The sequence below is a fragment of the Aotus nancymaae genome, unplaced genomic scaffold (assembly GCF_030222135.1).
Source record: "Aotus nancymaae isolate 86718 unplaced genomic scaffold, 86718_ANA_hifiasm-v0.15.2.pri h1tg000011l, whole genome shotgun sequence".
Classification (NCBI taxonomy): domain Eukaryota; kingdom Metazoa; phylum Chordata; class Mammalia; order Primates; family Aotidae; genus Aotus; species Aotus nancymaae.
Window position 1 is genome coordinate 64,319,500 of NW_026988422.1, and position 22,759 is coordinate 64,342,258.

At 34.4% G+C, this 22,759-nt stretch overlaps 1 protein-coding gene across 1 annotated transcript in view; it reads right to left on the bottom strand.

Moving 5' to 3' along the window:
- Nucleotides 1–22,759, bottom strand: part of CEP128 (centrosomal protein 128) — a 449,972-nt gene that overhangs the window by 214,718 nt on the left and 212,495 nt on the right. Inside the window, exon 19 of the mRNA XM_064375102.1 lies at nt 20,427–20,619. Within this exon, the coding sequence (XP_064231172.1) occupies nt 20,427–20,619 (193 nt within the window). The remainder of the gene's footprint in view (nt 1–20,426; nt 20,620–22,759) is intronic.

Below are 22,759 nucleotides of genomic sequence, written 5' to 3' on the forward strand. Positions count from 1 at the left end.
GAGGGGTTGAAGTTAGCTTGTAGAAACAGAACGTTAAAAGATTAAAACTGTTATCCTCACTTAATAATTGAATATCATAACAAATGAGATAAGCCTTATGAAGATTGGGGACTGTGACTGGTTCTGTGGTATGCTATTGCTTTCAAATATTTGGCCTCCTCACGACCTTTTAGGTCTCGGGAACCATGTGCTCACAATTAAAGAGGGTAGCTATTTACTAACACTTTTGTTCATTTAGTACTACTGAACCCAAAGTCTACTTAAAATTTGCAATGCTGAAGAATAATTCATTCATCCATCTGTTTGTGCACCCAATATTTGTGGTGTGTTATGGAATAAAAGACACTTAAGACATTGAATAAAATCATCTCAACTTTCAATCAGTTCAATACTTAATAAGATAATAATAATTTATCAAAATATATACATTATAAGAACAGCCAATCTGGAATTGTTTTAAGTAAATTATTTCCTTTTTCATCAACCCTAACCAATGGAGACAGGTTCCCGAAACAAACAAATCAGGCAAGACCAAATTTTATTTATGAAATTCAAGACTCTATAAAAAAAGGTAAAAATCTGGAATTAACCTCTGAAAAATTTTTAAATTATTCCATGTTTACCTTAACAATAAAGACACACACTAGAAAAAGACATCCAACAATAATTTACACATTTGGTATTGACAGTAGGACTTATACTGATTTCCATATACTGTCTAATGCTCAACTGAAAGCTCAGACACTTCCTGAAATTTCAATAAGATGTTTATAAATGTGCTTTACTTTACTATTACAAAAATATATGAGCAGCTTAATGTTTCTTCTTTTGCAGGATAGTTCCCTCTGCTATTTCTGACTATATAGCATAGCCTCTTTCCCTCGTTGTTTGTTCCTTTGTTCATTCACTCATTACTTAACTAAACAACTATTTAATGGACACCTACTATATATATATAGAAGTCAGTGTTTGAAAATAACAAGGGAAACCTCCGGACTGTCCCTATTACACACCAAGGGTGTTTTATTTCTCTTTTTTTCCCTCTATTGGCAACTGGAATTCAATTCTCAAGTTTAGGTTTACTTTTTGTCATTCTTATTTTCTAATGCTTTTTTTTTTTTTTTTTTTTTGAGACTGAATCTCGCTCTTTTGCCCAGGCTAGAGTGCAGCGGCACGATCTCGGCTCACTGCAACTTCCACCTCCCAGGTTCAAGCGATTCTGGTGCTTCAGCCTCCGGAGTAGCTGAGATTACAGGCACCTGCCAGTAAGCCCAGACAATTTTTGTAGTTTTAGTGTAGATGGGGTTTCACCATGTTGGCCAGGCTGGTCTCGAACTCCTGATCACAAGTGATCCACCCACCTCAGCCTCCCACAGTGCTGGGATTACAGGCTTGAGACACCATGCCCAGCCCCCAGTGCTTTTTCCTGCAGATAATATACCCCTTCTTTATCTCTATCAACTATTCCAGAACACAAGTTCTTTCTATTTCAGGTTATCCACAACAAGAATGACCTGCAATTGACGAAAATTTAATATGCAAGCAGGAAAAGTTATCTGACTCCAAGAATTATAATATGCTAGAATTTTGGTACAAGAGGAAGCTCATGGTGATTAGAGAAGATTGTAATTCACAAAGTTAAAATTCTGTAAGAAAAATCTCCCTCTGGAGAAAGAATGCAGTAGAAAAGATCTCAAATTCTTAAATGATATTAATTCTAATTAATTAATTTTTATGGAATAATCAGGCCTTGATTTTTTTCAGCTACATTGGTAGATCTTTCAGAAACCACAAATTGAGCAAATGAGATCTGAAAATGCTTTTGTTTCCCAAAACTCCATCTTCCCCAGTAAATGTTCTAACCATTCAATTATTACATTTACATTCCTTTACCTGGAATAAGAAAAGGGAAAAAGGAGTATAAGGTACTATCTATAAAAACAAGTAAGTAACATCTATAAGATCCTTTTTGTAGGCAATCAGAATATGTTTCACACTTTTTTCCCAATATCCAAATCCCCTAAAACAGAGGTACGTGTTACCTTCCCTCGCGGTTTAGAAACCAACAGACATCTCCTATCTCTGATGACCATGACAGTCATGATGTGCTTGATTTAGCCAAGGCTTCAGGAGCTTATAACCCTGTATTAATAGGGAAAATTCCTATTAACAAAAAGCATGAAGAAAAACTTTTCTTTATAAGTGATCCTGTAAACTGTAATTTATATTCCCTCAGAGTATTTATAGCACTTCATAGTCAAAAAAGACAGAAGGCAAGGTCTCTTAAGTGGTTGCTTCTTTGAAAGTACCAAATCTACATAAGAAAAGAACTATAGAACCAACTAGACCTACTCTATCAACAACCCCTCCCTTTTAAAAAACATGCACCCAAATCTATACACTCCTTTTCATAGCTTTATACGTAAATTTTTGTGTAAATTCTTGGCATTAATCTGAATTAACATTTTAAATTCCCTAAAAGCAGAGTGTCATCTTTCATATATGGAATTCAATGAAACATTACACACTCCAAAGACACTAACAGGCAGTCTTTGAAAATAAGTTGCTTTTGTCTTGCCTATGGCTTGCTTGTGCAAGACAAGTACTTGAATCAGCACAAATTGAACTTAAGGAGAAAAATATAAGCCATCCAGCTAAATGTGCATTATATATGTGCATTTAATACTACTGCCTAGCTAATAATACAAATAAGTGGATATTTCAAGGAAAAAGGAATTTAAAAAGAGAGTGAATATAGTTTAATGAGTACATAATTATTAATATTTAAAAAAATAACCTTTGGAAGTGAGCTGCTGGAAGGTGAACAAAATACTTGAGAACCGGAAATTTTAAAAGGTGGTGGCAGGGGCAGACATTTCCAGGTGCTGCTGGTAGAAAACTGATCTGAAAAAACGTTGCATAAAAATTGCAAATGAAAAATAAACTAGATATTTGGGTGGAACTAGAGCTGTGAAAAAGAAATAAGATCCTTAGTCACCTGAACATAGTTATGGAGGCATGGAAACTAAAAGACAAGTACAATACCATTGTGAGAGAGTTCTAACTGCTTTACATAGAGAAATGTACCTGAGGTCAAACAACACGCCTTGTCTAACGTCAACCTTATGCCAGGACTTAAATAAAAATAAGGTTACAATTCGACTTAGCAGAGAGAGAAATCATAAAGAAGTAGTAAAGTATATTACTTTAATATGAAATAAAGATCAATTTACAATAAAGTAAAATATATATATACATATATATATATTAAAATCTTGCATTTAGAAACCTCAAGGAAAGCACAGATATCCACGTCAGCTCACTCTAGAAGTCAGAGGGAGTTACGGAAGTGGAGAGGGCAAATCTTCATGCAATCTTTTGCCAGAAAATATAGAACCCAAAAAAAAAAAAAGCCCAAATAACTAAAGCAAAGATTGCATGATTAAGTCTCCAAAAGCAATTGCAACAAAAACAAACATTGTCAAGTTGGACCTAATTAAACTAAAGAGCTTGTGCACAGCAGAAGAAACTATCAACCTATAGACAACCTACAGAATAAGACCAAATACAACAACAAACAGACCTACAGAATACAACAACCTACAGAATAAGAGAAAATATTTGCAAATTATGCATCCAACAAAGGTCCAATACCCACAATCTGTAACGAACTTAAACAAATCAACAAGCAGAAATAACCCATTAAAAAATAAGCAAAGGACATGAACAAATACTTCTCAAAAGAAGACACGTGGCCAAAAAGCATATGAAAAAATGTTCAACATCACCAATCATTAAAGAAATGCAAATCAAAACCACAATTAAACACCATCTCACACCAGTCAGAATGGCTATTAAAAAATCAAAAATAACAGATGTTGGCATGGTTGCAGAGAAAAGGGAATGCTTATACACTGCTGGTGGGAATGTCAATTAGTTCAGCCACTGTGGTAAGCAGTTTGGCAATTTCTCAAAAAACTTAAAACTAACATTCAAAACACAATCCCATTACTGGGTACATACCCAGAGGAATAAAAAGCAATGGAATAATGTCATTCGCAGCAACCCTGGCTTATGGCTGAGTAGTATTCCATGGTGTATATAAATCACATTTTCTTTATCCACTCATTGATTGATGGGCATTTGGGTTGGTTCTATATTTTTGCAATTGCAAACTGTGCTGCTATAAACATGCACGTGCAAGAGTCTTTTTCATATGACTTATTTTCCTCTGGGTAGATACCCAGTAGTCAGACTGCTAGATCAAGTGGTGGATCTAATTCTAGATCTTTAAGGAATATCCATATTGTTTTTTATTGTGGTTGTACTAGTTTACATTCCCACCAGCAGTATAAAAGTGTTCTCTTTCCAACACATCCATGCCAACATCTACTTTCTTTTTAATTTTTTAATTATGACCATTCTTGCAGGAGTAGGTATCACCAAATTTTACATGAAGATATTTGCTTGAAGATAGGTACTTAATTGAAATTGTTTGCTTCTCCTTTCCTCCTTTAACCAACATCACTATGATAAACACATTCAGTGAAATATGAGGATTGGTGTGTTTAAAACATATCTCAGAAGACACAGTACACACTGCATCCATTCTCTCTTCCTTGAACTCTCAAACTAAACTCAGCATGAACAAAGATAGAAATATTAACAAGTATCCAACAGAGGCCTCACTGATGTGGAAGAATAAGAGATGGTATTACTTATTACCTCTTTGGAGTGTACGCATTGAATAGCCATAGTCACAGCATGCTTGGAAAATAAGACCAGTCTCTTATTTCAATATAAGCTTACAATTTCACCTCAAGAAAAAATAAGAAAATTGTCATAATCATCAGCATTTCATTGTAACTAAATCATACTATACAGATATCTCTCCCCTTCTAAATATCTTTTAAGAAAGGAATCCTTCCAACTGCCATAAACATTTTAGTTTCTATTAACCTCACAGATTCAAAGTATGCATTCTTACATCTTAGCTACATCCGCCCAACTGTAATTTATATCTCTTTTCTCAGGATGGAAAGTGCTTCTTAGTTAAGTTATATTGGGTCATTTTATACTCAGAATAGAAGAGCATAAAGAGAAATGTTAAACATAAGGGTAACTGCTGTAACATTGAAAGACCCAGCTGAACTTTTAGCTGGAGACATGATTGTCTAAACTGGGAAAAGGAGAAAGAAACTGTGGATCATAAATTACACGTACACCTCTTCTGCCCCCAGTGAATTTTGAAAGTTTTGCAAAGAGACAAACATTTAATGACCACAAAAGTATAGGTTAGTCAGACAGAGCAGTTCTTGGAAACAGTTATTTCATGGAATTTATGTAGATGACTACAAAAACTAATTTGTGCTTTTGAAAACAATAGTGTCTACTAATCACTGTGAATTTTAAAAACAATAGAAAGGTGTGGTCTTGAGTGACTGACTGGAAACTAGTTATCCTTTCACAGTGTAGGCACACAAAAGGAAAGGTTTGTTCTTAGTTTCCTCTTTATGGGAGAGAAAGGTTGCATTCCATAACATTAGAATTAACTTCATTAATTGGGCCTTGAGGCTTGATGTTCCTGGGAGCTATTCCACAAATTATAGGTAATCACAGACTAAAATGATGTGAAAGAAAATTTTAAAAATATTAGAGCTATCACAACAAGGGAGTTAATATCTAACAATAAAACTATTGTTTCTGGATAAGCATTTTTAATGGTATAGTCATTATGATTGCTTAAAGACTGTGAAATTGTGACAATTTCATTTTCTTTCAAACATTCTTAACAAAAAACTTGATATCTTTAAACGTTCAGGGATTGATCCCAACAAAGTGATGAAAGACAGGTTGGTTCCAATTTAGAAGGCTCACTGAGATTGACAGAGTATTGCTGGTTTATTTTGATATGTTATATAGTAGTGTAAACACAAAATCAAGTTTCACAAAGTCTGCTCCCATCTGTAACTCACTATGAATCCTGGAGAAATAACCTGCCCCCACTTCCCTCCCAGCCTCAACTGCCTCAACTGTAAAATAGGATTAATAATCTCACCAGGTTATTTTAAGAGTTACAAAAGATAACGCATTTAAAACCTGCACATTACCAAACCCTCAAGAAATGTTAGGTTCCTTCATTTCCCTGATGATCATCTCAAGGAATGAAAGTAAGTAGCTGAACATTAAGCTCTAATATCATGTGTACAGGACTGTGGGTAGTGACTTTTTCAAAATATGATGTAACTAAAAATTACTTTTAAATATTGGAACAACAAGGTCAATAGTCTCAATAGGAAAAAAAAAGGAAATCTGTAATCTCTCATGGTTGATGTGATAGAATGGTTTATTTGATCTAGGAAGGAGGGCACGTGTATCAAAATCTCTCCAAATACTACAAGGGAGAACTAGAAGGGCTTAACACTGGACAGATAAAAACGGAAAAAATTCTTTTGTTGCCAAGCATACTAGTTTCAAAAAGTACACTGAAAACACTAAAGCTAATAAAATTATAAGGGAGTGTAGTTTCTGTTGAAGATACCATAAAAAGCGGGAAAAAAAAGAAGAGGGAAATCTGCCATCCATTTATCCATCCATCTATCTATCCATCTGCCCCCATACACTAACATCCATTAAATATGTTTGCTTCCTATTAAATATAAAATATGGTGCCAGATGCAATGAGAAAACAAGAAATTAAAATTTAGTATTAAATAACATATATGCAGATAACCAGAGGAAACAGTAATAAGTGGCAAATGTCATGTAATCCTACCCGAAAGTTTTAATTGCAATGGAGTGGTAAAACAAAAAATTTGCACTAGCAAAGTTGATTTAAAAAGGGCTAGAGTTCACATAGAAAGAGAAGAGAAAAAAAATGGTAGGGCTTTTATAACAAAATTTAACTTTATTTGATTAGCAGTGGGAAAACCACTGAGGTTTCTAAGCTGGGAAGTCATAGGATCAAAGCTGTGTTTAATGAAGATTCATCTGGCAGAACTGATTGGAGCAGGGGTGTGTGTGTGTGTGTGTGTGTGTGTGTGTGTGTGTGTGTGTGTGGTTTCTCCAATAAAATCTGTTAGTTAGAGGTCAATATGGATGTGTTGTAAGCAATTTATTACAAAAAATACAAAACCAAAATCAGCGATTTACTTTTTTGTATTAATTTGGAGTATTCGAGGTTATTTCTGTAAGATGTCAGTCTTATCGAATGCTTTATTAAACAGCAGATTAATGAATGCAGAAACAAATAGCTGGAGCCCAGGAAACAGTATGACCTTGAAACACCCACCAGAATGTTCCTGCTTGTAAAAGTTATCTGTGTTAGGCTTCAGCAGGCATATAGGTGAGGAACAAGTCCAGCAGAAAACACAGACATGTTAGGAAGACCATGCAAGTAAGATGCTTCTGTAATCCTTGTAGGTAGGAAGCAATAAAGAGCAAATAAGACAAAGGTAGTATAAAGGTTAATTTTATATGTCAACTTGACTGGGCCACAGGGTGCCCAGATATTTGGTTAAATACTATTTTGAATATGTCTGTGAGGGTGTTTCTAGATGAGATTAACATTTAAATCAGTGGACTGAAAAAAAGCATAATGCCTCCACAATATGAGTGGGCCTCATCTAATCCACTGAAGGTCCCAACAGAACAAAAAAGCTGAGCAAAAATCACTCTCCCTCTGCCTGAACATCTTCAAACTAGGACATCAGTTCTCTCTTGCCTTTAAGCTTGGACTAAGACTGGAACTTACACCATCACCTGTCTTGGTTCTTATACCACTGGACTAAGACTGGAACCATACCATAGGCGCTCTTGGGTCTCTAGCTTGCTGACTACAGATCTTGGGACTTCTCAGTCTGAACAACAACAAGAGTTTTTGGTTTTTGTTTTTTTTTTTGTGTGTGTGTGTGTGTGTGTGTATTTGTATGTGTGTATACATATACAGAAACATGCTCTATTGCTACTGTTTCTGGAGAGCCCAAACTAATACAGATGGTCTAAACAGAAAGAGAGGAATGAATATGTGAGAAACAACAAAGAAAAACTGTGTAAAATCACCAGTTGTAATGGACTAGGAAATGGGAGAATGTAATCTTCTTTCAAATAAAAAATATAAGGATAGATTTTAAATGCTCTCAGGAAAACTCTCAATAAATTTTTTTAAAATTCCCTGAAGCTTCAAATGGAAATTTCATGGCTATAAGGCATATATAAGTTTTACCTACAATATGTTGATATCTTGTACTTTTAAATATTTCCATTTTATAGTTCATGACATGCATATGCTTATTTTCAGCAACTACATCTAGTATGTAAACCATTCTGGACCCCAGTGTAATCAATAATAAAGATTAATCAAACCTCAAATACTAAAAATTCAATCATAAATTGAAGTTTAAAACCTACTAAAGGTACACTAGGCATCTGAAAACTCAGTCTGTTAGAGGATAGAGATGATTTTATTAAATTTACTAAGTGCAGTTGCAAACTTTTTGTTTGCACTTTAGTTGCCTTATTACATGTTTCAGCCAAGTTCTTTTCCACTTCAACCCTTCACAAATGCTGTACCCTCTGCTGGAATGGCTATGCTCATCGCCCCTCACCTGGCCAAGGTCAGGCATCACTTTCTAAGGAAACCCTGACTTCAACATCTCCCTCACCCATACTCTGTGAAGTTAGATCCTCCACATGCTCTTATTATATTCTTTTTTCCTGTTTTAAAATACATTAAAACATTTTCATGTTAGCCATTGACACTGTGTCTACTAGAGCAATTGGCCTTGGTAGATGGCCAACATGAAAATGTTTTAATGTATTTTAAAACAGGAAAAAAGAATATAATACTGAATACAGAATAATAAAACTAGCCTGAATTACTTGTGTCTTCATACTAACATAATCAAAAGTTTAATTTTTTAATGGAGGAAGGGCCTCATGAAAATCTTTAGGGTCCACAAAAGGCATAATATGCCCCTAGTTCCTTTTATTATTGCTAAGAAATGAAACCCTGATTTTTTTTTTAAGCTGGATGATAGTACCTACCTGGGAATTAAATGAAATTACAAACTGCTTAAACAGTATCTGACACATAGCAATAAATGTTAGTTGTTATTATTGTTTAAAACAATAACTGAAAACACTATTGATTACATTGCTTACAGAAAGATCTATATAATACATTCCTCTTGAATTTAGTTTTCTAATAAGTTTGCTTCTCCCAAGGAGTTTCTGTGCTCCATTTAGGATAAGAACCATGTAACCTATCAGGCATTCCTCCCAGATGTCAGAAAACTGAGAGCTAAATAAAGTGATAAACTGAAACAACCCCTTCTAGGTGCCTAGGATACTATTTCTCTGTTTCTTAATTTTCTTTCTGTGATTTTATTTTTAGATTTCCATTTATGTTCATTTTAACACTATAGTACAAGTCAAATTAAAACAATAAAATTGGAAAATATGTCTATATATGACCAAAGGCTTTACAACAGTCTAAGCCAATAAGGACTTTTTGCATTTCAAATTGACTTATAATCCATGTAACTTCTTTGAATTTTCATGATATATTTGAAGAAAGTATATCAAATATGTATACATAGGCATAAGGAAATTATACACATTTTGAAAATACTACATTTCACACATTTCAAGAACTATCTCAGTATATTTCAAGGTTAATTTAATAGAGTGAAAGTAATTTATATATATTCCTAATTTTCTGACAAATGTCCAAAGATGGGTACACATTTCCAAAGAGGGTCAAGCAGGTTGGAAAATTTCCTGATATACAAGGAACAAGTAGCAGAGAAACTATTACAAATCTCTAATTTCATTATTTTATTGGTATATTAGTTTTCCATAGATCCATTAACAAATTCCCACAAACTCAGTGCCTTAAAATGATGCAAATTTACTATGTTACAGTTCTGTTGGTCAGAAGTTCAATACAGGTCTTACTAGGCTAAATTAAGTGTTAGCAAGACTACCTTCCTTTCTGGAGGCTCTAGGGAACAATCTATTTCCTTGTCTTTTCCAGTATCTAGAAGCTGCTCATATCCCTTGGTTCATCGTCCCCCTCTTTCATCTTCAATAAGCAATCTCCAGTTGAGTCTTTCTCATATTGAATCCTTCCCTGCTTCCCTCTCTCACTTTTAAGGACCATGTGATCACATTGGGCAGCGGATAATACAGGATAAACTCATCTCTAGGACCTTAATTGATTCACAGCTATAAAATCCCTTTGTCACATAAGGTAACAGATTCACAGGTCCTGGAGGTGATTAGGTTGTGGACATCTTTTGGCAGGGGAGGAAGGGAATAGGCAGGCATTATTATAATTTTGTACACAACATTGTAGAAAAGACAGATAGTACTCATCACAATATACCACCAAAGCAGAAATTCTCTCCCAGAAACTCATTTTTGTAATAACAAATAGTCAAAATATACAGAGATTCCATCTGCATTTGTTTTAAGGTAGCTCTAAATACAAGCTTAAAAGAAACAAAACACAGCAAATATGTGCTTTGAATCTAATGAAAGCTACTTAGTAACCTAAAAGCTTACATCAAATCTATTTTAGCACAGGCAGCTTTGTCTTATTCATCTCCCTAAGTGTGCTCATGATTCAGGTTTAAGGAAGAACAGCTTTGCTGAACTATGAAACAGCAGAAATTCACACAAATAATCTACAAGATGGTGAAATGAGAAAATCTAAGGATTCACATAATATATATAACATTTCTGAATTTTCCAGAATATATTTCAGAATTCTCTCTCTCTTTTTCTCTCTCCAATGTTTTGGAGGAGGAAAACCATAAACTTTAAATATTTAAACTCCCCAATCAATATTTTGTTGCCAACTGCCAACTGAATATATTACTGGAAATGTTGAAAGTCTTTATCTCTAAAATTTAGTTCTTCCTATAGAATTTTGTTACCAATTTTAGGCCAATTTGTTACCAATTTCACACAAGAGTGAAAAGAGGGAGAACTCAGAGACATTTACAGTTAACTAAAGAAAAATGAATCATAACTTTCCATTGCCCATTTACTGACTAAAGACATGAATGTTGATTTTGCATTCAATCAAAGTTGACACCTGTACAGATCTCTATATCAGCAGCCCTAGGCAGATCATTAATTTAATTCTGGTCCTAGGAATACTTAGCCCTGCAGTTTAATTTCAATCCCTGCTGACTAGGCTGGATTTCAGTTATTAACAGAAGACATATGAGAAACAAAATTACTGTAATGAAATATCTACAAGCAGAAGAGACTAAGAATAAAACATTTTTTAAAAATTTTTGATTTGACTCTAATAGTGGGCATAATTTTTAAAAAACAATTATAAAGAGAGCAAGAAAACAGAAGAAGGGGTAAGTTCATGTTAAATGACTGATGAGTTTCAATATGTTCTCAATTTATCAATTAAAATAATTGTTATTTTAATTATCGCTAATGATCTACACCATTGAACTTCTGAACAAGCTGGTCACAATGTAAAAAATAAGATGCTAAGGCCAGGTGCACTGATTCATGCCTGTAATCCCAGTGACTCAGGAAAACAAGGTCTAGGATTATTTGATTCCAGGAATTTGAGACCAGCCTGGGTCATATAGCAAGACCTCATCTCTATAAAAAAATTAAAAAATACAAACATTAGCCAGGCCTATGGCATGCATCTGTAATCCCAGATTCTCCGGAGTCTAAGATGGGAGGACTGCTTGAGCCTGAGAGGTCAAGGCTTCAGTGAGCCATGAGGGTGCCACTGCACTCCAGCCTGGGAGACAGAGCAAGACCCCATCTCAATCAGATGCTAAATCCAATTTTTAAAAATTAACCAGAGTCCAAATAAATTAATGATATTACATTTAGAAATCATCCCCTAAATTACTTCAGAATGTTTAAATATTACACTCCAATTCAGAATAGAAAAAATTGCTTCTCCCTGTTTTTGGACTAAAGCACACTTCTATGAGTATCATGATTGTAAATTATTTCTTCCATAAGACAAATATGAAAAACTGTGAGAAATTATTTGCAGAATAAGTAGTAGACAAATGCGTGGCAGGGTAACTAGAAAAATAAACCAATACATAAATAATGTATAACCACAACATGAAGTATGCAATCCTGTCTAAACTACGTGTTAGAAAAGACGTCTACAGTTCGACAATCCCCCCGTTATTTCTGTCTCACACGTAAATTATAAGAAATTACCCTCTGTTCAGCAATTAACCACCATCTGTAGAAGTAGCACAGAAATTCAGAGGATGAACAGGGAAAAGCAGAAAAATCAGCTGAAAAGTTTCTCAGAACACTGGGAATGATAAATCTAAAGGAATATTCCATTAAAAAGTTGAGAACACCATTGATAGATAAAGATAAAACAGGTAGAAGTGAATTTTTTGAAGTGCAGAATGTTTTTTAGAGTCAACTTCTTAAACAGTTCAGCAACTTTACAGTACTGAAAGAAAAAAATCTAAGTCACACATTAGTCTCCCCGCGTATCCACAGTTTCAATTTGGTTTCAATCACTGGCTGTCAACTGCAGTCAGAAAATAGGCAAGTACAGTATAATAAGATACCTAGCGACAGAGAGATCACATTCACATAACTTTTATTATATTATACTGTTATAATTGTTATATTTCATTATTATTTATTGTTAATGTTTTATTGTTTCTAATTTATAAATTAAGCTTTATCATAGGTATGTATGTATAAGAAAAAACGGTGCATGTAGGGTTTGTTACTACCTGCAGCTTCAGGCATCCACTAGAGTGCTTAAGAACACATCCTCACACATAAGGGGAGTCTACTGCATCTCTTAATATAGAAAAATAACTCATGCTTACAGCCATGTATACAGCCAGAATAATCAGTGTATAGTGTGCCAGATTCGTCACTAATGTGGCGCTAATGCTTTGGATATCCATCAGATGACAAGCTTTATGCTTTGGAAGCATCTTGCCAAAAACACAGATTTGGCAATCTGGCTTAAAACAGTCCTAAGACTTCTACCAACACAGGTCACACCAAAGTTTTACATTGCACATCCAGTGGCTAATTCTCATACCTTCTCTCCTTTCCTCCAAATACCATCCTTTCTTTGAGAATATACAAGGGATAGGGAGATAATGTATCTTTCCTCTACTGCCTACTTCTAGTCTATGTATATGTTTACCCTTTCTGTGAGCTTATATAAGCCAAGATCAATTAGACCCAATTACAGATGCTGAGAAACTAACAGTCAAAATAAGAAAACCACTACAAAAAGTGTTGTGATATGTGAATCTGCCAAATATACCAGTGTCTTCAAAATACTAAAAGGATCCTGAAAAAAGAAATCCCTAACTTTTGGCCTTATTCCAAGATTCACTTCTCTACCTTTATTTTTGCCCTTATCCACTCCTATCTTCTGGAATCCTGCTTCTGGAATTCCTGTCTTCTGGAAGTTAAACTTGCACCTGTTCAGCCTACGCCATTAACGGCCCCTTCCACTCAACATTTACAATGAGGCTCAAGCTTTTCTATGATCAGTAGTACATAGAGAATTATACTCTAAAAGTTATAGTCATTCTACTCTTAATGACTGAGACTATTTAAAACACATGCAAAGTTTTAATTTTTTTTATATTTAGGTATTCTGAATTTTTTTCACGTATTATACAGAGAGTTAAATCATAGTACAAAATATGGCTAGAATTAATACTAACAATGTTATTGTGTCCCTAAATGAATCAGGAAGCTCTTAGAGAATACTGTCATGAAATGAATAAAATATAAATCCTTTAAATATTGCTACTGTAAAATGTAATACATAACTGAAATATTAGAAAAGACAAATACTGTTACCAAATTCCAGAGTGTCATAAACAACACGTAAATCACTCTAATCAAATTACTGAATCAACTTCTGCCAAATATTTGCTGATTTGTATTTTGATTCTGCAGAGTTTAATCAGTATCTAAGTAAATTTCAAAACAGGGAAAAATAAACAAATTTGGGCCAATGACAAGATATAATCTCTGTCTTTCTAAATCTAAACTTTGGTGAAAAACTTTGCTTTCCTTAGAAACAGTCATTTTTTTCACTAAATAATAATATTATGGCACCCCAATTAACTGTGTTCCTCTAGTGTTCTTTCATTAATTCACTCATTCATTCAGTTATGCAACAATATTTGATATGTCTACTGTGCACCAGGCTCTTTCTAGGCACTGGAGATATAGCATTCGGCAAAACATTAACAAATCACCGTCTTCACAGAAACTCTATACAAGGTGATACATATAACAAAACACATTTCTCAATTGTGTGCCTGTCAAAAATTCACTGAGGCAAGAAATAAGGTATCTTTGGGCCAGGACAGGCCACACTCACAACCATTACTAGGGTGAAACTTAAAACTGGTGAAATGTATACATACAAATACATACACATACATACAGAGAGAGATTCATCTCTATATCCATATGTAGAGAGAGAAATGATGCCTATTTCTTTCACTTCCTGCTTCTTGGCTAAGACACAGGTGCTAACTAAAAACAATCTGGGCATGAGTTCTCTGCTGCAAAGGCATTATTTTATGAAGAGGTGGAAGACCATTTTCTTTCTTCTATATCCCTTTACCTGTAGCACTTTCCCTTTTATAACTATTCGGATAAGATAACTCCCTAACAAAGAAACTTTGACAATGACTTATTTCACTCTTAGATATGCATTCTAACAAATGACACATGACAGTACGGGACAGATTCAGGAAGCCTTGGTACAGTACATGCTGCTGGGAATTACTACTTTCTATATATTGTACTTACAGCATGAGGGCAGTGAGGAATTGGTGAAGATCCCATCCACCTAATACAACAAAGCCAAAAGACTATAGTATCTACTCCAAACTGGAAATAATACGTAAATCGAATTTCATCTTTAAGGTCAAGGAATTTCAGGCCATGTCAATTTCTAATTATTCCAAGAAGGAAAGCTATGTACACATAATAGCCAAAACCACAACCACCCAGTGCCTAGAAAGCAAGATCAGTCACTTGTTTAAAAAAGAGTCACCACTTCGGTTTCAGGAATAAATAAGAAAACTGCTTTCTATATTTGTTCGTATTCACTAGTATTTTGTTTAGCAAGAATACAACTATACTATAGAAATGCCCCTCCTACTGAAAGCTTTTGAAAAATTCCTTGCAACTTACACATAAATCTCAGGTTTTAGTAAACCTGATACTTGCAACATATTCTTACATTATAACTAAATCTTCCCAGCTGAAGTTTACACCTCTTTACTCTTGTCTTTATTGCCCCTTATAACAATGAAGAATTTCTCAGTGAATAGTTACTACACTTCTAAGAGCTTTCTGACATTAACCTTTTAATAAATTTCCTCTCCTACAAAAATTTCCAAATTCCAAATTTCCAGACTTACAGGCCCAGAATACCCAGAAAGTGTATGACAACTCGAATCCATGACTATAACAGCACTCAGTGGCAGAAACTCCTTGTCCCAGGGCACAGTTAACATGGCCAGAGTCACTTACTATGACACTAAATCACACAAACTAACTGTGAGATGGCATTAATTCTAGCAAATAGAAAGTTTATCTGTCATATTTCATTTATAGATAGGTTAACCTATTTCTACTTAATAGGTAAGTTTCTAAGACAGCAAAGAGAAGCAAATATAAATTTGTATTAACAATTTAACTTTGATGTGTCAGAAATATCTAAACTTAATCACTTGTTTTGCTACCTTTTACCTTCTCTATGTATACCATTGTAACAAAAAAAAAAAAAGTTTAAATCACTATGCAGATAAATTCTGCAGAAAATCTTCCTCCTCTTTTCCTTATGGAAATCCTGCTTCATTTTTAATATCCAAATAAAATGACATGCTCTACAAAAATGTCCCCACAGAGACCTCAGCAGAAGTAATCAAAACTCTTTTTACCAAGAACATGTTGCTTATACTTCTAGTAATTAACTTGTTTATAAGTCCTCAACTTTAACAGCATTAGCTTGGTGGCAGATTAAAGTGTTCATTATGTCCAAATCCACCAGGCAGTATTAATACAATGCTTTTCACGCACCAGGCAAAAGATTAACATATCTCTTGTGACAAAAGTTTGGGCCTTTATTATACTTTTTTTCTTTATATTTTTGATTTTAAGAATTAGGTAAAAAATGTATACCCTCCCTTTCTCCCACCAAATCAACTACTTCCTCACTTTCCTCTTTCTCGCAATGGCAAAACCATTGAGACCTTCAAATCTCCCATGAGTCCTCTCTCTTCCTTCTCTGTTTGTTGAGGACCTTGAGCTGGTCCTCCACAATGACTTTTCATTTGTTACCTGTTTTCCAATTCCACTACCAAGGTCCTTCTTCAGTCTCTCTTTTCCTTTTATAGAGAACATATCAATAAGCCTCTAACTGGACACATTCCCATAATCAATGCTAAGAATTTAACAACAGAGTTCCAAAATATATGAAGCAAAAAAAAAAAAAAAAGGAAAAAAAAAAGAAAATGACCAAAAAAGTGACAGTGATATTTAAATGTTTAATGAAAAAATTCAAAGTGAAACAATTTGGCATATGACATTTATAAAACATTTCATAATAAATGCAGAACATAGTTTATTTTCCAAGTGCATATGTAAAATTCATAAATAGAACAGATTTGCGGCCATAAATGAGTCTCAGTAAATTTCAAAGAATCAAAATCAAGGAGAGAACATTCTATGACTACAAGGACATTAGGTTAGAAACCTATAATAAAATATATCTAGAAAACGCTCTACATATTTGGAAATTAAGCAGTACACACTCACACACACACACACACACACACAACCCATGTGTCAAAGAACAAATCACAAGAGAAATATTTTTGAATTCAAATTAAGTAATAATGAAAACATAACATAGCAAAATTTGTGGAATGTACCTAACGTATTACTAAAATAAAAATGTATGATTTTAAATGCCTACTTAGGAAAGAAAGGTAAAATAAAGACTCCAACTTAAGAAGCAAGAAAAAGAGCAAATGATATACAAAGCAAGTAAAAGGAAAAAACACAAATAACAGCAGAAACAAAATATAAAATACAAACAGAAAAATATTAAAAATCTGAAAGTTGTTTCTTTGAAAATAATAATAAAATTAATAAAGCCCTCAGTAAGACTTACAAAAAACAGAAGAGAAAAAACAAATTACCAATAATAGGAATACAATAGAAAGCATCAATACAGATCTTCAAAAATTAAAAGGATTAAAATGGGGGATATTATGAAAAATTTTATGCAAATAAATTCAACAACTTAGATGAAATTGACAAAATACCCTGAAAAGCACACATTCATAAAATTAGCTCAAGAAAAACTAGAAATTCTGAATGGCCCCATATTTATTAAAGAATTTGAATTTGAAATTAAATATCTTCCCCAAATGAAAACCACCAACCCAGGTGGCTTCATTGACAAATTCTACCACATATTTTAAAAGAAACTTTACCCAAATGCTCCCAAAATATAAAAGGAAAAGATCAAATTAGCTTATTTGATAAGGTGACTATTAGAATAACATGTAAGTCAGATAAAGACACGATAAAAAGCTACAGACTAACATTCCTTATGAACAGAGATGCAAAGATTCTTAATGAACAATTAATAAACCAAATCCAGCCACATGTAAGTGAGAAAATACATTATGATAAAGCAGAGTTTATCCCAGGAATGCAAGGTCAGTTTAATATTTACTGGAGGTCTCAACCACTTATGCCAAGAAACAAGAAAAAAGGAAGAAGCAAAAATGTCTTCATTTACAGACAATGTGATCATGTTTGAATAAAATACTAAATGCTAAGGAACCACCACCACCAACAACAAAAGCTACTAGAACTAATAAATGGTCTTAGAAATGTTGCAAAAACAGTTGGTTAATACACCAAAAATCAATTATATTCCTACGTACCAAAAATAAATGCTAAAATTTAGAATTTTAAAATGCCATTTATTATAGCACTAGAAATCACAAAAATAGAAACAAATCTTTAAAGAGAGCGCTGTTTGCTGAAAACTACAACATATTTATGAGAAAAGTAAAGATGACCTAAATAAATGGATAGATCCAGGTTCATGGATTAGAAGACTCATTACTAAGATGTTCTTTCACCTCAAATTAATGTACACATCTCACACTATCCTATCAAAACACCAGTATGTTCTTTCTAAAAAACTGACAAGCTGATTTGAAATTGTAAAAGGAATTAAATGCTCTATGGATAAAAAGTGAGAAAAAATTAACATTAAATTAAAAAAAAAGATATAAAAGCAATCACCTTGAGAGATCATGAACACTATAGACTTACCTTCTAAAGCATTCTGGGAACCATTCAAGACCCTTAAATAATAATACTAAGATATTATTTGCCCTTTTTTTTGAAAGGGTGTCTTGCTGTGATATTGAGGCTGGAGTGCAATGGCTTTTCACAGGCACAATCATAGCACACTGCTGCCTTAAACTCCAAACTCCGTTTTGTTTTGTTTTGTTTTGTTTTTGTTTTTTGAGTCTCACTCTGTCGCCCATGATAGAATGCAGTGGCGCAGTCTTGGCTCACTGCAACCTCCACCTCCCAGGTTCAAGCAATTCTCCTCCCTCAGCCTCCTGAATATCTGGGTTTACAGGTGCCTGTCACCACACCTGGCTAATTTTTGTATTTTTAGTAGAGACAGTGTTTCACCATCTTGGCCAGATTGGTCTCGAACTCCTGATCTTGTGATCCACCTGCCTTGGCCTCCCAAAGTGCTAGGTTTACACGTATGAGCCACCATGCTGGGTCTACCCAAACTCCTATTCTTAAGCTATTCTTCTGCCTCAGCCTCTGAATTAATTATTTGCACTTTTTTTTAAAGAGGAAATCTCACTCTGTTTCTCCCAGGCTGGAGTGCTGTGGCGTGATCTCAGCTCACTGAAACCTCCGCCTCCAGGATTCAAGCTATTCTTCTGCCTCAGTCTCCTGAGTAGCTGGGATTACAGGTACCCACCACCATGTCTGGCTAAGTTTTTGTATATTTAGTAGAGATGAGGTCTCACCATATTGGCCAAGCTGGTCTCAAACTCCCAACCTCAGGTGATCTGCCTGCTTCAGCCTTAATTATTTGCCTTTTTAAAACCCAATTTCTCATGAATGTAAATAAAGTTTCTCCAGAGCTTAAGTGACATGTATTATAACAACAATTAAATGCAGAAGCAAATTTGAGAATGTGATTTGTCTTCTTTTAAGCCAGCAATTTAAAAAATATTAGCTTTGAAATTAAAATTTTTTGCAAAAATGCAACATATCACCACTCTTCTGTTTTTTGACTTGGAAAATGATTAATTTTGATTAATTTTGATGTTAACATGTAATGAGTTAAATATTTTTAAATTCTCAGTTTCAATTTTTAATACAGTAAATATTGATACAGATAATGCACATTAGTAAAAGCTCTTTGGGGCCTCAAAAACTTGAAAGCAAAGTGGTCTTAATATTAAAAACTTGAGAATCACTATAGTACAAGAACAATTTCTAAGTAGTACATGTGGGGAAAATAATTCAGATTATTAAAATGAAAACCAAAAAAATATATTTTAGAAAGGATTACTAAATGTTAATGTTTAGATTTTCTTAGACACACTATTAAGCCTCAGTTCTCAAATAAAATTCACCAATAAAGCAATAGGCTAAGACCAACACAACAAAAGATACACATAGAATTGCTTTCTACTTCTTCCTATAATGAAGCATCCCCAGTATAACAGAAATGAAAGTAGGACTCCAAGTCTCATGTCCAATTTTAAAGTTAGATTCTGCCTACACATTAAGCCCTGTTTTCGTTTTCCCAGATTCTCCTTCCCTTACTCTATTGTTTCAACCATTGTGATTACAACTTTCTAATATCATATATAATTTACTTATTTCTAACATTTGTTTTATGTCTCCACCCCATAAACTAAATAAGAGGAGGGAGGTTTGTTTTGTTTTTTCCTGCTTTATTCACTGATATATTCTCTGTACCTAGAATAGGGCACACTTGAAAATAGGCACAAAATATTTATTGAATGATCTAAGGAGTATTTTACTGAAGTAAATGTAAACTTCAGCATTTTAGTAGGACAGAAGCAGTATGTCTTGTCAATTAATTCCTGCACACAGCCAGTAAATGCAAGCATCATATACTCAGGAGGAATGCTGTGGCTGAAGAGTTTTCTCTTCTAGTCCCAGAAATGAAGAAAGATAAGAAGACAAAGACAAGAAAAGGAGATGGGCTTGGACACGGTCCAAACTGGATGCAGTGGAAGTAGGTTTTTTCAGTCCTAGGATTAGGATTCCATAGACATAAACAAAGAAAAATGAAAGAACAACTAACATACCTCTCTTCTCCCGATGTATTTCATCCAGAAGCTGCTCCTGCCTTTCTATCTGTTGAAACAGACACTGCAGCTCAGATTCCTTGTTTTCAGTCAAATTCCTGAGTTGTTGTCTGCAAAGCGTCAGCTGGTGTCGCAGATTTTTCTCTCTGTTTTCTCTTTCTTTCAGTTCCTCACAGAGCCACTGAAGTTTAGTCTAAAAAATGACATTTATATCTAATGGTTAAAGAAATCCAGAAAAGAGTAGCATTTCAAAACATGAGGGAAAAAAATGAGTAACATCACGATAATTTGAACAAATATAGATAATTACCAAATTTTTGCAAAATTTTTAAATACTCATGTTTAATTTGCATAATGGTTTATATCAATTAAAAGTTGGTTCAGAAATTAAGCCATAATATTCATAGATTTTTATAAAATATTTGGTGTCATCTTTAGAAAGACCAAGTTTGGCCTATTAAGCCTTCAATAATATTATAGGTAATCCTCTGATTTGATACATAGAGCAGTCTAATATAGGAATTTAAAAATCAAATATATCCCAGAATAGACCGGAATAGAACTACAGACTTTTTATAAAACAAGTATTACTTCGGAAAATCTTTTAAAAGATAAAATTCCTAGCATGACTTCTGAAAATGCTTATTCCCATTGATCTAGCTAATTAGGTAGGAGGAGAGATTCCTTACGGACTAGAAGATACAGAGTTAATGTTTATGCTTCTAAGACACAAGGAAAGTGAATTCGGGCAGTTCTTGTTCACAGACTCTAATCTCACCTGTCTTTTTCTTTATCTCTCTCTCTTTTTTTTTTTTTGAGATATAATCTCACTTTGTTGCCCAGGATGGAGCTCAGTGGCAGGATTTTGGCTCACTGTAGCCTTGACCTCCTGGGCTCAAGCAATCTTCCTGATCAGTCTCCACAGTGGCTGGAAGTACATGTGCCCGCCACCATGTCTGGCTGTTTTTTGTATTTTTTGTAGAGTTGGGGTTTTGCCATGTTGCCCAGGCTGGTTTCAAACTCCTAAGCTCAAGAAATCCACCCATCTCAGCCTTCCAAAGTGCTGGGATTACTGGCGTGAGTGACCACACCCAGCCCTCACCTATCTTTAGTATTCAGATATTTAGAACAAGAATGGGAAAATAAATATTTCTTTCACCTTCAGTACAGCAGAATTTCAGTCAAGTCTCAGGATGTTCCTAAGTTAGGCTACCCTCCAATTTCTAGCTGATTTTAAACAATCTAGACAGTCTTCATCCCAATAAGAAGCAAAATGAGAGAAGCAGGAGATGAGATGGAAAACTTTGGCTAAGGGATAGTTTTTCTGAGTAGCACTCATCCATAAGCAGGAAGATTTTAGGCCTCTAGAAGTCTAGGAGCTTCTTATGACAATCCATAATCTATTAGAAGAGGCTGTGATTAAATAGCTTAGCCTATGATTAAGTGCACCTGGGATATGGCCCATCGACTAGGGCTCCACCCATACACCAACTTTCAAACACCCTAGCAGCAAAGTAGAAACACAGCCCCTTTGGTCAGAAGGCCTAACAGACAGTGCCTCTGTGACATAGATCAAAAATCACTGAAACACAAGCAATGTATTTTATGTGAAATATACTGTCTTAAGGAAAATCATGCCTTTGAACATAAAACCTGTATCATAGTTATTAATATAAACTCTCATCAAAAACAAAAGGGGCCATCATAACAGTTCCTCTTCTGAAACTGGTCCCTAGTGAAATAGCTGTAAGTGCTATAAACAATTTTTTAAAAATTAACATTTCTTCATATTGTCCTATGGCCATACAGCAAATGAAGAAACATTTACTCAATAAACTCTATTTAATTTCATTAAAGTGGCATTTGAGACATAACTGACTCCCTCCTTCCTACCCTCAGTATGACAAAAGCTCCACTCCTCATTCCAGAAAAACTCTGCCAAGAAAACAGGGTTTTCTCTTTCTCCAGTTCACAGTCAAGGTACATGATGGCATGCTGGATGGGCAGATCATCAGCATTTTTCAGACTTGCAGCTCTGATTTGCAGAGGCTAAATTCCCAGCAAGTGCAGCATGATGTTGAGAATCCCTTGATCCCGCAATGTCTGATAGGATGGTTACTCTATCCCAGGCACAGCAGGCTGAGAATACTGGAGTCTCAACTACCATTTCTCCAGGCCACTTATAATAAAGCTGTACTTATGAATATGCCTGATGAATATAGACCTTTTAAAATCCTCAACAAAATACTAGCAAACAGAATCCAGCAACCTATAAAATGAACACATCATGACTGATATGGTTTGGCTCTGTGTCTCCACCCAAATATCATGTC